This window comes from Cnephaeus nilssonii (genome assembly GCF_951640355.1).
Source record: "Cnephaeus nilssonii genome assembly, chromosome: 4".
NCBI lineage: Eukaryota > Metazoa > Chordata > Mammalia > Chiroptera > Vespertilionidae > Cnephaeus > Cnephaeus nilssonii.
Window position 1 is genome coordinate 62,500,476 of NC_137075.1, and position 14,715 is coordinate 62,515,190.

General features: G+C 42.4%; 1 protein-coding gene across 1 annotated transcript in view; it reads left to right on the plus strand.

Annotated features, from left to right (window-relative positions):
• The window catches only part of TLN2 (talin 2), a 410,048-nt gene that overhangs the window by 237,067 nt on the left and 158,266 nt on the right, over positions 1–14,715 (plus strand). The window contains 2 exon segments of the mRNA XM_079767908.1: positions 765–907; positions 2,575–2,702. Of these exon segments, the coding sequence (XP_079624034.1) occupies positions 765–907; positions 2,575–2,702 (271 nt within the window).

The window sequence follows — 14,715 nt, forward strand, 5'->3', positions numbered from 1 at the left end:
CAAATCCCAAGGATTTTTATAATGTGCTTGATACTCTCCTAGGTACTATGAGAGATGAGGTCAACACAACACATTCCCTGTGCTAAGGTTGCTTATAATCTAGTGAGGCTTGTAATACATATTTACTCACAATGTACGTGTGAAGCCCCGGGAGGAATGTGGGAATGAGCGCTGTGGGGAGAGTAGAGGCATGATCAGTGCCTACGCACCTTGACATCAGCTGTGTGTTTTCTGACTGAGAGAGATTCAAGCGGGGCCATGGGCAGGGTTCTTCCACCCCCTGCTACCTTAGTGTGTCACCCGCCCCCCCAACTACTTTCATTTTCCTCCTCTTTTCTCTTTAGGGTTGGAGGTAATTCTTATGCTCAAAGCTTATAAATTATTTCACCTGATGAGACTGAAGTATCCACGTTGACTTAAAGGAAAATGCTCACTGGGTTGTCTTGGCATAAAGCATTGATTTCCTTATTTCTTTTAACCCCCAGAAGGAAGGGGCATGTTATAAATTCATTGTGGGGCTTTAACTAAGTTTCAGAATGGCTTGGAATGTTCTCTCATTTCCTTTCCATGTGTCATATGGTCCGTGAGGGCATATGTGAAATTATTGGCGAAGTTAAAATGCACAGTTCTAATGTCAGAAGTAACTGTACCTGAATATCAGCATTATAGAAATCTGCATCTATATTATGCTGCTGTCTTGATAAATTCCCTAAACCAAGAGGAAAAATAAACACAGCTCTTTTATCTGTGTTGCTGTGTTGCAGTGAATTGGCTGGATCACAGCCGGACATTCAGAGAACAAGGAGTCGATGAAAACGAAACGTTGCTGCTTAGACGGAAGTTCTTTTACTCGGATCAGAACGTGGACTCGAGAGACCCGGTGCAGCTGAACCTGCTCTATGTTCAGGTACCTCTCCCTCTGAGGCTCAGACCTGGAGGCTGGCGAGGGTTCAGGAAGGCGCTGGCTGGGGCTGGGGCTGGGGCTGCGCGGGAGCTGGCTCTGGCTTCCATCTTGTGCGTGGCATGCCTTTCCAGGGGCATGGCTCCTGGGTTCCTCACACGTGTTTGGTTGTGTGCAGGTTGGTGTTTGACATGAGCTGCTGGCCATCCAGAAGAGGGCCTTCATGTGGCCTCCCAGACTGGGACCTGGTGGCCGGTACTGTCTCTCTCTGCCTGTCTTCAAGGCACTTAGCTGGCTCACCACTTCAAATGCACTAAAGCTTGCTTAGCTAACATCTTAGAATACAAGAAAAATTGGTCAGAAAATCAGTACTTCTCATTAACTGAGCAACATTCTCTCAATAACATTTTTTTGCTTTACTATTAACTAATTGTTTAAGCTCGGACAAGTCCTTGAACTTGTCAGAGTTGCCGTTTCCCAATGCGTAAGATGTGGGCTTCGCACTAGACCGTCCCCAAGGTTTCTTCTGGCTCAAGGAAAACATCCACCTGTCTCCCAGTCTCACTTCTTTTATTCTTTCCTTTCCTGCTTCCCTCTTCCCTCCTCCTGTTTATCCACCTATGTGCCCACAGAAGAAGTGCAGCCACAGCATCATCTGTGTTTGTAAATAAAGTTTTATTAGCACACAGCTCATTTGTTAATATATTACACATAGGTAAATCCCCTCATGCATTATTGTTTGTGTGTTGTCCGTGGCTGCTCTCGTGTTCCAGTGGAAGAATTCAGTAGTTCTGACAGAGACAACAGGGCCCACCTGATCTGATATGTTTAGTATCTGCCCTTTGACAGGAAAAGTTTGCCGATCCTTTAGTTAATGGATGGAAGAAGGGTATGGAAGGAGAGTTAGGAGAAAAGAGGCTGGAAGGAGGGAAGAGAGAGAGGTGGGGCAATAAGACGCTCAGAGCCATAGCTTAGCATGTCCATCTGAGAGTGGTCTGGGGATCATGGAACTAGAGGAAGGAAAGGAAGAAAGGAAGAAAGAAAGAAAAGGAATAAATAGTAACAGCAGTGATGGGTCAAGAAGTGAGAGAAGAACTTCAGACACAGTGAGTTCCTCATTCTAAGACTGTGCTTTTGCTTATCATTTCCCCTAAATATCTGCAGCACTGAGTTCCTGCGTCTGACTGTCTCTCTCCTCATTCCTCCTTTTATATCTTGGAATGGGATTTGGGTTGATTTTTACCTCTAGGTAATTTTTCTGTTCATTTTATGATTTAAGGTTATGAAAGTATATTGTATTTCCCCCCTCTATGGATGCGGTCATTTCACAAGGATTTCTCATTTCTCTTTGCTTCTATTGTTCATGACCCACTTCTGCCTTCCTAGAATATATTCAAGCTTTAGTTTTAATATATGGGGCACTGCTGAGGCTGCCCAACTGTAGGTAATTTGGGGCAAAGACTTGTTTTCTTACTGCCTTACTCCTGCTGTGCTACAATCACCACAGTGTCCTGGATGCATCGCTGTGGGTCGGCTGGCACATTTCCCCTTGCTGCACAGAGTGGGTGCGTTCAGGTGCAGGAAGGTGTCAATCAAGAGCAGGAACGTGTCACCAGACGGAATGTGTCATTCCCCCAAGCTCCTGATGCTTTTTGCTTCCTCTTGTCTTGCAGGCTCGGGATGATATCCTGAACGGCTCCCACCCTGTCTCCTTCGAGAAAGCCTGTGAGTTTGGTGGATTTCAAGCCCAGATACAATTTGGACCTCATGTGGAGCATAAACACAAACCGGGATTCCTAGAGTAAATTATCTTTTGGTTTTCTTTTTTCTCCTCTCTTTTTCTTTTCATTATGTCTTTTTGAGGTAGCTACGTAAAATACATGCCGTAGTTTCAGTCATTGTGAGGTTGTTGACTTTTACTCAGTTGAGTGTATGATCAAATTTGTCGACCTTGGGGAAAGCGGGTGGCCTGGAAGTTCAGTGTTGGGATGACTGAAGGTTATCTGCTCCCAGTTCAGGCAGCCTGTGAGTTCCTCTAGACCACAGACTATGGAGCCCCCCACGAGCTATATGGTCTGGCCTGTCCTAGCATTCTTCTGAGTTCAGTAACTCACTTCCTCCATCTTCTGAAACCTCTGCCCGTTAGAGGATTCCTTCTTCATGCAGGGCCAAATTTTGTCATTGTTAACTTTTTTGTTAAGATTCCTGCATGAGAACACAGAGCATAAATGACAGACAGAGCTTCACATTCTTTATCACAATCGTGCGAATTCTTCGTTGCTCTGAAAGGATGATGTGGAAGACTTCTCCATTCTTTTCACTCATCAGGTCTTTGGTGCTCTTTTATAAAATGATGGGGTGTTTTTTTCTGGCTTGGAGATTGAAGAAAAGGCTAACCCTACAGATTCATCCTGGTCCCATAGATCACGGGCATTAGGGTTGGTTTTCTAGAAATACTCAGGAGGACAGGCTCAGCCTCACATTGGCTGCTGTTTGTCTGATGTGACCTTCCCCCCTGTTTTGATCTGGACTTCTCCAAGGGCTTTGTATGTGTCTTCCTCTGGTAAAGTTCCTTTCCTTCACCACCCTTGCGCCTTTTCTGTTTCTCTTCTGCTTACTCCTAGGACAGATGAAACATTTGGCTGAACCAAAAAAGAAATCACTTCCAAGAGTGATCAATATCATGAGGTTACCTAAAATGCAACTTGTAGACTCTGGAAGTGGGGACCTGACACTTTGCTGACAGGGGCAGGGCGGGGGGAGCAGGGTCAGATTTCCTGCAGGATGTGCCAACATGGGATGTGCTGAGCAGGTCATCCATTGTACTGTGTCCAAGTGTAGCGAGCTGAGAGGATAACATAAATGCTTATTTGGCCTTGACCCCACTTTCACCTTGGTGGGAAAGTGATGGGGTTCAGCATATGCCCTATCTACATAGTAAGAAGAAAATAAGACTTTTCTCCTGGTGGCAGACAATGCCTGGCCAACATGCTGTTTGGTCTAAACAACTCTTCCCTGGGGTTAATGGGTCTCAGGGAGCTTTTCCAAAGTGATGTTGTTGTATGGTGACCTTGAGAATGGCTTGGAGCAGGTCCTGTCACTTATTCTATTCGGCATTCACCAAACTAGTCATATGGCCAAGTGTTCCTCAAGGCCCATTTGTACCCAGTCGGTCTGGCTTCTTCCTGCAGCAGCCGCGGGAAGCTTGACTTTCTCTCTGTTCTGACACCCAGACGCCTTACGAAACACCACGTGTACACTATCTTTCAGAAGTTTCATATCCCCACATTCTCGCCTCACATCTGGCTCCTCAGATACATGTGGATTGTGGCCACAGAAATGAATAAACATCAAGAACTCATTAGGCCCTGGAGGAAACAATATCTTTTGTTTCTGTTTCTTTGAGTGACTGATGAAGAACAGGAGACAATGGAGAAAAGATTTATGAACCAAAATAATTATTTTTCTGTATCTCTATTTCTTTATTTTTAAATTTATTTTTTTATTGTTGACAGTATTACAGATGTCCCCTTCACCCAGCCCCCACCCCACCCCATTATTGTCTGTGTCCATGGGCTATGCATATATGCATATAAGTTCTTTGGTTAATTTCTTTCAGTCTTTCCCTCAACCCCCATCCCCTCTGAGATCTGTGAGTATGCTGCATGCATCCATGCCTCTGGACCTATTTTGTTTATTTTGTTCATTAGATTCCACATATAAGTGAGATCATGTGTTATTTGTCCTTCTCTGGCTTATTTCACTTAGCATAATAATGTTCAGGTCCATTCATAGTGTTGCAAAGTGTAAGAGATCCTTCTTTTTCACAGCTGCATGGTAATCTATTGTGTACCACAGCTTTTATATTCCGTAATCTGATGGGTAGGCACTTGGGCTGTTTCCAGATCTTAGCTATTATAAACAATCCTGCTATGAACATAGGGGTGCATATATTTTTTCTGATTGGTGTTTTGGAATTCACCAATCAGAAGTGGGATCGCTGGATCAAATGGCAGTTCCATTTTCAAGTTTTTGAGGAAACTCCATACTGTTTTCCACACTGGTTGCACTGGTCTGCATTCCCACCAACAGTATATTAAGGGTTCCCTTTTTTCCCACATCCTTGCCAACACTTGTCGTTTGTTGATTTGTTGATGATAGCCATTCTTACTAGTGACATTGAGCATTTTTTTCTTATGTCCATTGGCCATCTGTATGTCCTCTTTGAAGAACTGTCTATTCAGGTCCTTTGCCCATTTTTTAATTGGATTGTTTGTTTCCTTTTGTCCAGTTGTATGAGTACTTTATATATTTTGGTAATTAACCCCTTATCAGATGTATCATTGCCAAATATGTTCTCTCATACAGTAGGTTCCCTTTTAATTTTGATGATGGTTTCTTTTGCTGTGCAGAAGCTTTTCAGTTTGATGTAGTCCCTTTTGTTTATTTTTTCCTTTGTTTCTCTGGCCCTATGAGATGAATTGGTGAAAATTCTGCTATGTGAGATGTCTGCAATAAAATTTTTAAATAAGATGTTTGCCCATTTTCAGACTTCCTTAACTGGAAGCCTGTGTGGCCCTGATGAGAAGGTGATCTAAATGAAGCCATTCATTGGGTGCCTAAAATGGTGATGCTACCCCATTCATTTCATTAATGCCTTTTCCCTGGAGTTTTGGGACGGCTAATTCCCAGGCCCCCTCCCCCCCTGAATTCAGAAAGCAATGTATTTTATGTGATGTATGTGGCAGAAGAGTCACAGAGGAGACGTGGCCTGTTCAGCTACATAGAGTTCTTTTCTACAAGTGGCTTCTGACTACTTGCATTGGGCCCTATCATTTACAAAGGGAATCCTACTTTCAAAGTTGTCCCTGTCACTGGTCTCCCACTATGCAGCAAAATTAGGAAAGTACTTTAAAATGTGATTCCAAGGTCCCGTGGTTTTTTCCTGAGTGTCACTGGTTGTGCCAACTTTTTGTGCCGCTGACTATTCGTGTGGGGATGACAAGCACGACCGGAGCATCGGTTTGCTCTCAGAGTGTCTCCCTGCGATTTGTGGGCACATCGAATGCGGCATACTGACACTCCATTAAAGACGTCCCTTCTCATAAGACTCTGAATGAAGGTAGCCAAAGTTAAGCAATTGTATTTAGTCAGTTTTCTTACTTCTGAGTTTATAGTATGAGGCTCATGCCTCTAGTGGAATGTGTCTTCTTACTAAGATTCCAAATTAAAACAAGCTTATTATGCCTGGTGGCAATTATTTTCCCTTATGAATTTGATTTACTTTTTAATTAGACCAAATCTAGTCTAGGTAATGAGGCATTTTTCACCCAGTGTAGATATTTAATTGTGTACATTATTGTGCATACTGTGCAGGTGAAACTTCCCGAGGATGTTCGTCTCCTTGTAATTAAAACAAAACAGCGAAACCACATTTCTCTGATCGTGTGTTGGATAGTCGGGACCTCTTTCGGGGCCATGTGCCTGAGCTGTCCCCGGTGACTGGCGGGGCCATGTTGGCCTGGGTTTAGATTTTTTCCCCCATTCGCTTTCATATATCCCATATGCTTGAACAATTCAGAGTTTAAAATAGAAAAATAGTGAGAAGGTTGGACTTGTCACAGAGCCAGGTTGAAGACACAGCCAGGCCAAGATTTCACCCACAGAATGTCTGGATGAGGTACATTTAGCGAGTACATTTCTTTTAATTTTTGAAAATTTGTTTAGCATTTTTGCTCAAAGTCAACAGCATACTATGGACTTCTTTTTCCCCCACAACTCCATGAAGTAGGTGTTATTATCCTTTTTCAATTAGCATCTAGGCAGGAAACAGAAACCATACTAGTTATTTAAACCGAGAAAATTGAATGGAAAGAATTGTTAACCTGGTACAAAGCTGATAACCAGTAATTAAACAGGAAAGAAGAGGGCTCTAAGGCATTGAGGAGTTTGCAACTACAGGAAGCAGCTAGCACCCCTGGGGCTGGGGGAACAAAGGAAGAGCATGGAAAGATTGAAACCTGGGAATATAGAGGAGCTGTATGAGATCCTTTCATACCTTTCTTCAGGCCCTTTAATTATTTCTGGACTCAATACCACCTTGGTGAAGGTGTTTATTAAGAATAATGAAAATCAGAGACTGAAAGATTTCATGGATTTAAGGATTATTCAATGTCCCCTGTCGGTTCTAGAGATGGAGAAAATAGGTATAAGAGAGATAGAAGCAAGGCACCGAACCAGTGAGAGCTGGAAGCCACGAAACAGCCACACTCCCAGATCCAGTCTGATGAGCTGTATCTCCGTGACAGTTTTCTTCAGTCATCTGCAGGGTCCCAGAAAGGGACAGTCTGTGGGAGCATGAAGTATAAACAACCCCCACCCCCAATAGTCACATGTATATTTCATGCTCCTCTGCTTTCAGCAAGCATGCTACGTGCGTGGTGTTCTTCAACTCATGGAGGACTTCATTGTTGTATGTGCCAGGCATAGGGAAGATAGAAGGAGAGACATACTAATTCTTTGCTGCCTTTGATACTGCAGTCTATTTGGCAAATAAACATGTGAAATAAACATATGAAATAGCAACATGAAACACATGCCCAGTTTGCAGCCCATTGATGTTCCACTCTCACATTGATGTTTCTCTTTCTCTCCTCCTCCTCTCTCTAAAAATCATTAAAAATATATATTTTTAAATAAAGTAAATAAAGATAGGACTAATTCACCAGGGTGGTATGTTAATAATAAACCTGCATGCACCTAACATTACCTTAAAGTACATGAAAGAAAAATAGACAGTATTACAAGGAATTGAACACAACCTTCCTCAGGAGTGATAAGTAGAATAAGATAAAAAGAAAGGAAATGTTTTAGTCAAGAGAAAGTAATGAAGTACAAATCACAGAATCAACAAAAAAGTTGCTGCTTAGAATAAATTAACAAAATATGTGAAAATCTGGTAAGGTTGGTCAAGAGCAACAAAATAAGAAAAAAGCAAAAATAAACCTTATTAGTAATGAAAACTGGGCAGGTCTTTAAAAAATTATAAAAGAATAAAATGAAAACTTGAAGCAAAAAAAATTTAAAATCTAGACAAAATCGATAATTAGAAAGTCCGGATAGATCTATAATCTTGAAATTGCCTCATCAGTTAAAATATAGCAGTAAAAACAAAACAAAAACTAGGCCCAGGTTATTTCAGATAATATTGATATCTCAATACAACCATTAAAAACTTCATATGGACTAGTCAAGGCTCATGAATGACCAACACTGATTGAAGATACGTGGAGAACTCACACAACTATCGCAATTTCTTACAAAGCTATAGTGATGAAAACACTATTATTGATGTAAGGTGGTATGGGAGTACTAAGGGTTGATAAACATACCTTTGTTAAAATTAAAATATTAGAAGTTAAGAGTGAAGCTCCAGACTGGAAGAAGAAATTTGCATATTTGCAACGTACACTACAAAGAACAAGTTAATATCCAGAAAATGATATTAAAAGGGAAAAAAATCATCTAACCAAAATATCACCCAGGGTTAGAATTAAGTGCCTTAGAGAAGAGGAAATTCAACTGACTTATAAAGATATGGGAAAATAGCCTCATAAGTGATCCAGAATGCAAAATCAATAAGGTTAGAGTTTATCACCCAGCAGGTGGGCACATGTTTAAATGTATGAAAACACTAAAGTACTTTACAGAAGAAACAAGACATTCCAGAATATGACTCTGTTGAATTTAAAAATACAAAGAGAAACAGAGGATATTGTTTATAGATACAAGGAGATGTCGGAACATAAAATATGCAGGGAAATTAACTTTAGGAAAGTGACTCCCATTAGGGGGAGAAAGAAAGATGGTATGGGACTTCAGCTAAATTTTTAATCTCTAATTCTTTAAAAACAGAGAGAGAGCCCTAACCAGTTTGGCTCAGTGGATAGATCGTTGACCTGCAGACTGAAAGGTCCCAGATTCAATTCTGGTCAAGGGCATGTACCTTGGTTGCGGGCACATCCCCAGTAGGAGGTGTGCAGGAGGCAGGCAACTGATTGATGTTTCTCTCTCATCGATGTTTCTAACTCTCTATCCCTCTCTCTTTCTCTCTGTAAAAAAATTAATAAAATATATTTTAAAAAAAAACAGAGAGAGAGAGAGAGAGTTAGCAATCACAAAGCAAATATCATAACATGTTAACATGTTTTTATCCTTGGTTATAGGTATATACATTATGAGGTGTATATTTTTCTGTATGGTTCAAAATGTCTCCACATTGAGCATTTCTTTAAAAAAAAAAGACAATTGTGATAGCCTTTGTGAGTTGATAAAAGATTATATTCAATTGAGGTTGGATATCAAACATGTGGCCGAGGAAAAGGTAATGGGCATTGGAGGTCAGACAAAGAGGCTCCATGACTCTGAGCTACAGGAGCAAATGGTCCAGAGGTCGGGTGCAGGCGGTAGGTCACAGGCTGAGGAGGCCTGCCATTCTTGATCACGTGGCCCCTCACTCTGTGTGCGTGTTCTGCAGAGTATTTCACCGAGAAAGCAAAGCAACCAGGGGTCTGAATCTCTGCTGAGGAAGAATTCAGAGTGGACTTGTGAAAATTTCCCCTCAAACTCAAGATAATTTTACTGTCAACAAACAAAGTTTTTGACACACTAGGAGGTCTTCAGTCAGTTTTCCTCGTGGCATATGTTCAAACACATATTTCTCCTTTGGAATTGGTCTTCTGTGTGTTTTTGTCAGAATAATTTGACTGCCGATTCTGTCTTCACACTCACCATGAAGCAGGCATTTCTGCTTTTGTTCTTCACCGTCTCCGTCTTACCTCCTGTCCCTCACCCACTAGTTTCTTTATTGTTTGCTTCCGTCCTGTGTGCCAGAGCTTCTGTCAGTTTGGGGAGGTGTGACCATTCGGTGGTCCTCCTAGCAGCAGCCTGCTAAGCATGGTGTCTTCCTCCCTACATGCTTTCAGACTCCAGAACTTTCTATCCAGGAACCTCTGAGTGTGCCCAGCCCTGAGCTATCTCTGCGCCTCCCTTCCTTACACTAAAGGGCACTGGGACTGGTTCTGTGGAAAGGGTTCGAGGCCCTTTCCTGTGCTTCTCCCATGCCATCCTCTCTCTCTACTTCTTCTTCCCAACCTAAGTGTTTCCCAACTCAACCAAGGCTTCCTTCCACCTATGTCATCATGACGGTTAACCGCCAGGATTTAGTAAATCACACAGACATTTTCATCTTTGAGTCTGGGTTCAAACCCAAGAGTGTCTGATTCCTTCATCAGAGCCTTCAGCACACCGTGCTAGTGGTTCTCCACCTTTACTGCACATTGGAATTGTCTACAGTGGTCGGCAAACTGCGGTTCGCGAGCCACATGCGGCTCTTTGGCCCCTTGAGTGTGGCTCTTCCACAAAATACCACGGCCTGGGTGAGTCTATTTTGAAGAAGTGGTGTTCGAAGAAGTTTAAGTTTAAAAAATTTGGCTCTCCAAAGAAATTTCAATCGTTGTACTGTTGATATTTGGCTCTGTTGACTAATGAGTTTGCCGACCACTGGCCTAGAGCGGCGGTTGCCAACCTTTCGGACCTTGCGGACCACCGGTTGGGACTGCTGGTCTAGAGGGCGTGTTAAAACACACGCTGCTGGGCCTCGCCATCAGAGCCTCTTATTCAGCATGCTGCTGGTTCTGAGACCACCTTTTGAGAACCTTATGTGACAGCAAACTTGGTGATTCAACATAAAGGTTGGTCCCTGGGTGACACTGTCCCTGCGGCACCCTCTGCCTTCCGTCCCCTTCTTTTCTGCACCCTGTGCTGGGCAGACACTGCACGCTGTGTGTGTGAGTGCCGATGGTCTCACTCCTCAGGAAGGAGGGGCATCCATGGTTTTCGGTTCATGTAAATAATACGACTCCCAGGCAGGGATCCTTCTTCTTTTCAGGTGCTAAAACCAGCTTAGGGAGGTGGTGACTTGCCTGTGGTCATGCAACTAAGTACGTGGTGTCACCTCCAGGATAGGTGAGAAGCAGTTAACGTGGTACTTATGTTCTAACTGCCAGACCAGAGGACATCTTTAGGACATCTCTTTTGGAATTACTTGTTGAAGCAGCTTAAATTTTATACATATAAGAAAATGAGGTGGTCAGTGAACACCTAGATTTGAATCCAGACCTCACTCCCCCAAATGTGTTTATTAAATTCCCTGTCCCTTATTCAATGGCTTTTGGGCATTGATTGTGTGTTTCTCTTATTTTATTTCTCCTTGTCTAACAGTTTTGAAGTATTAATCACATGATAAGTCTTTTGACTCAGAGGTAACTTGGAGGGACTGGGGTGTTGATTGGCTAAGAGCATGGTCTTTGGAGCCCACAGACCAGGCTTAAGTTGTTGGCTATGATTGTGGGCAAATTACTCAGTGTCACTGAGCCTTGTGTTCCCTGTATAAAGTGGGGTATTTTCTTCTAAGGGCTTTGTCAGAATTCAGTTAATCTATTTGTACATGTAAAGCACCTGAAACAGTGTTTGGCTTTCAATAAATGGCAGCTATTAATAGTGAAAACCCTCTATCAGCATTATTTAGACTGTTGGTTGGATAATCCAAAAAGTTATTTAAAGTACAGAATCCAAGTTTCTTTTTTGTGAGGGTTCTCCTGATTAGAGTTCTACATTGCCTTTCTTGTATGAACTATATCATCTAGGAGAGAATTTAACCTTTTGCACTCGGATGTCGAGTGTGACTCGACACGGTTAGCATCGGTAGCAGGAATCGAGAAAAAAGCAAGCGAGTGCAAAGGGTTAAAGACAATCGTGGCCTGGCTGGTGTGGCTTAATTGGTTGAGCATCTATCTGTGCACCAAAGGGTTGCCAGTTCAATTCCCAGTCAGGGCACATGCCTGGGTTGCAGGTTCAATCCCTGGCTTGGGTGCGTGCAGAAGGCAATTGCTCCATGTTTTCTCTTCTCTTCTCTTCTCTTCTCTTCTCTTCTCTTCTCTTCTCTTCTCTTCTCTTCTCTTCTCTTCTCTTCTCTTCTCTTCTCTTCTCTTCTCTTCTCTTCTCTTCTCTCTCTCAGAATGTCCTCGGGTGAGGATTAAGAAAAGTAAAAAAATACATTTGTGAAGCAAAATGAAGACAATGTTTTCATGATTTTATAGTTATCTCACCTATATTTAATTTTATAACTTTTAAAAATATTTACTATGAGAAGCATTCATTAGCTCTCTTTTTGTACTATTTTAGCAGCTATGGGCTATGTTGTGTTTTTACATAATCATACAATACATAGCAGCAGCAAGATTGGACAACAAATACAGCGGACCTGACCAGAGCAGAAGTGGGGGCTCATGAGAGTAGTCTATTTACTGCAAACCTTCAACATCCAGGCATCTTAGAGAGTAAGAGGAGCGTTGACTGGTCTGCCACCTTAGTGGAGCGGATCCTCTGTTATTATTGTACTCAGGAAAGGTGATATTAAAAGGCTGGCCGTAGGGTTTAGAGGAGGAGTAAGGTCTAAAGGAATGCCTCCCGACAGCTGCCCTTTTAAGGTGGGGATGCCTAAGGAGGCAGTGGGCGGGGCTTCACTTGTCCAGAGCTTGCTTAATTAGGAGAAAAATTTCCAATCAGGTTTGACAATCTAACCCGTTTTCTCAGCGAAGGCTGGCAGATTTCACTTGTGTGAAAGTCCCAGATGCTTAGGAGCCTTCCCAACTCAGGTTTGGTAATGAAAACTGCTGAGCTGGACCTGCTGTACCGCCGCCTGGCAGGCGGTGATGATGGGCTGCTGCTCCTTCCAGCTTCGTGCTGAATTCCTCGGGGAAAATCCACACCACACATGCTCACACACACTCACTTCACATTTTAAAATGCCTCACAATGAACTCCCCCCAAAAGACTCTTGCAACATTTAGTGTAAGCAACTGGAAATTGTTTTCGGTACCTACCAAAGCATGAGAGGTTCAGTACCTACTGAAGAATGCGAGGGTTAGTTTGCAGAGTTTCAATTAAGGGCAGCTTGTTGCTGCACAGAACTCTCTTGCCATAAATGCCCAGCATATTCTATCCCTGCCTGGCCACTGGACACCACCGTTGGGAGTTCTTCTAGTAACAGTCATCATCCTGACAGAGTTTTCCGTGGGGCTCTTTTTGGGGTGCTTTTGGTAACCTCAGCCGTGTCTCCCTTTTTGATGGTGTAGGAACTACTGTCCAGAGCCCCACAGCCCTGGCCTACTCATGATACTACATCATTGTCCTTGCAAGTGTCCTCCTGGGGAAAGCCAGCAGCAGCTACGTGCTCAGGTGGACCTGCTCTGGGTCTGGGAGGTCAAAAGCTCCCTGCTACTAACAAGTCCTGTGACCTCCGCTAAGTCACCTTACTTCTCTGTGAACTCAGCTTCCTCTTTTGTGACATGGATGACTTCCAGTTCTCTCAGTCATTCATTTCTGCCCACAGAGTTGCTTCATGATAGTCATCACATCTAAGGTGCTGCTTGGACATCTCTCAGATCCTTCCTGCTGACTGATTTGGGGTCTCCTGACAGGGCCAGAGTGTTCTGCTGGTACTCAGGCCTAGATCCCTGAAATTCCAGGAAATGTACTTACAGCTTTTGTCTACAGGTAGTTTGCAAATTGAACAGGCACCACTATTCAAATCTTAATATAGCCAGAACCATGCCCTGCCCTGACCCTCTCCACGAACATTTGATACATTCCCTGGCCCAGAGCTAGAAGCAGCCATTTCTCAGAGGATCTCTGGTTTCTTTGAGTGGGGAGTGGTATTTGAAGGCCACCTAGCCAAGATGCTGGGGGTGTTTATTGCCAGCAGGTTGTCCTTGTTCCTAGCCTCCTAAGAGGACACAACTAGAAAATAAATATTTTTTCAGAAAAATAAAATAAATCCGTTATGCCAGTCATGATTTCCAATTCAAATGAAAGAATGCAGGGTTTTCATTGACCTTTTTTTGGCTTTATATTTTTATCTCTTTTATGCTAAAAATCTAGGTTACTAACAACTAATGCAATTACTCACTTTATATTAATTATATACAACATGTTATATAATATCCTAATTTTATAGAGTGTGCATATATAGAGAAGGGGGAGGGTGCTGTAAAATAATGGTGTCAGTGTTTGACAAGTCACTGTGGTTCATTTCATCTTGAAGTATATCTCACTAGGGATGCATAGTGAAAAGACTGTTTTCAGTGTTACCTGAAATCATTTTTCTCTGTAGTTATGCTGTCAACTTGATATACTGTTAAGTTGATTTGTTTCAGTTTGCTCTAGATTTTTAGGTTGCTTTTTACCCCTCTTTGCAATTTTATGTGGTTCTAAAATGAAAAAAACACACAAAACACCAACAATTATGCTATAGGAATATTTACAGAAATTTATTTTTTTATCCTTGTTCCCCTCTCCCTGTTTTTCCCTTCTTCCTATAGAGAATCATTTTTATTAGTACTGGGCATATCTTTCTATTGTTTTAAAAATACATATTAACAATATAAAATGAAAAATACATCCTGTCCTCCCTGTCTTACAGAATAGCATACTGTACACTCTTGTGCCCTTTACTATCTATAATAATAAAAGGGCAATATGCTAATTAGACCGGACATCCTTCTGGACGACCTTCTGGACGAAGCCGCGGCTGTGAGGGAAGCCGGTGCCGGCAGCCAGGGGAAGGAAGGCCTACTCTTGCACGAATTTCATACATCAGGCCTCTAGTTATATTATATCCTAGAAACTCTTTCTCATTCACCTTTGTTAGCTTCACCCTTTTTATCAGTCTGGTTTTATATTTGTGTCCTATT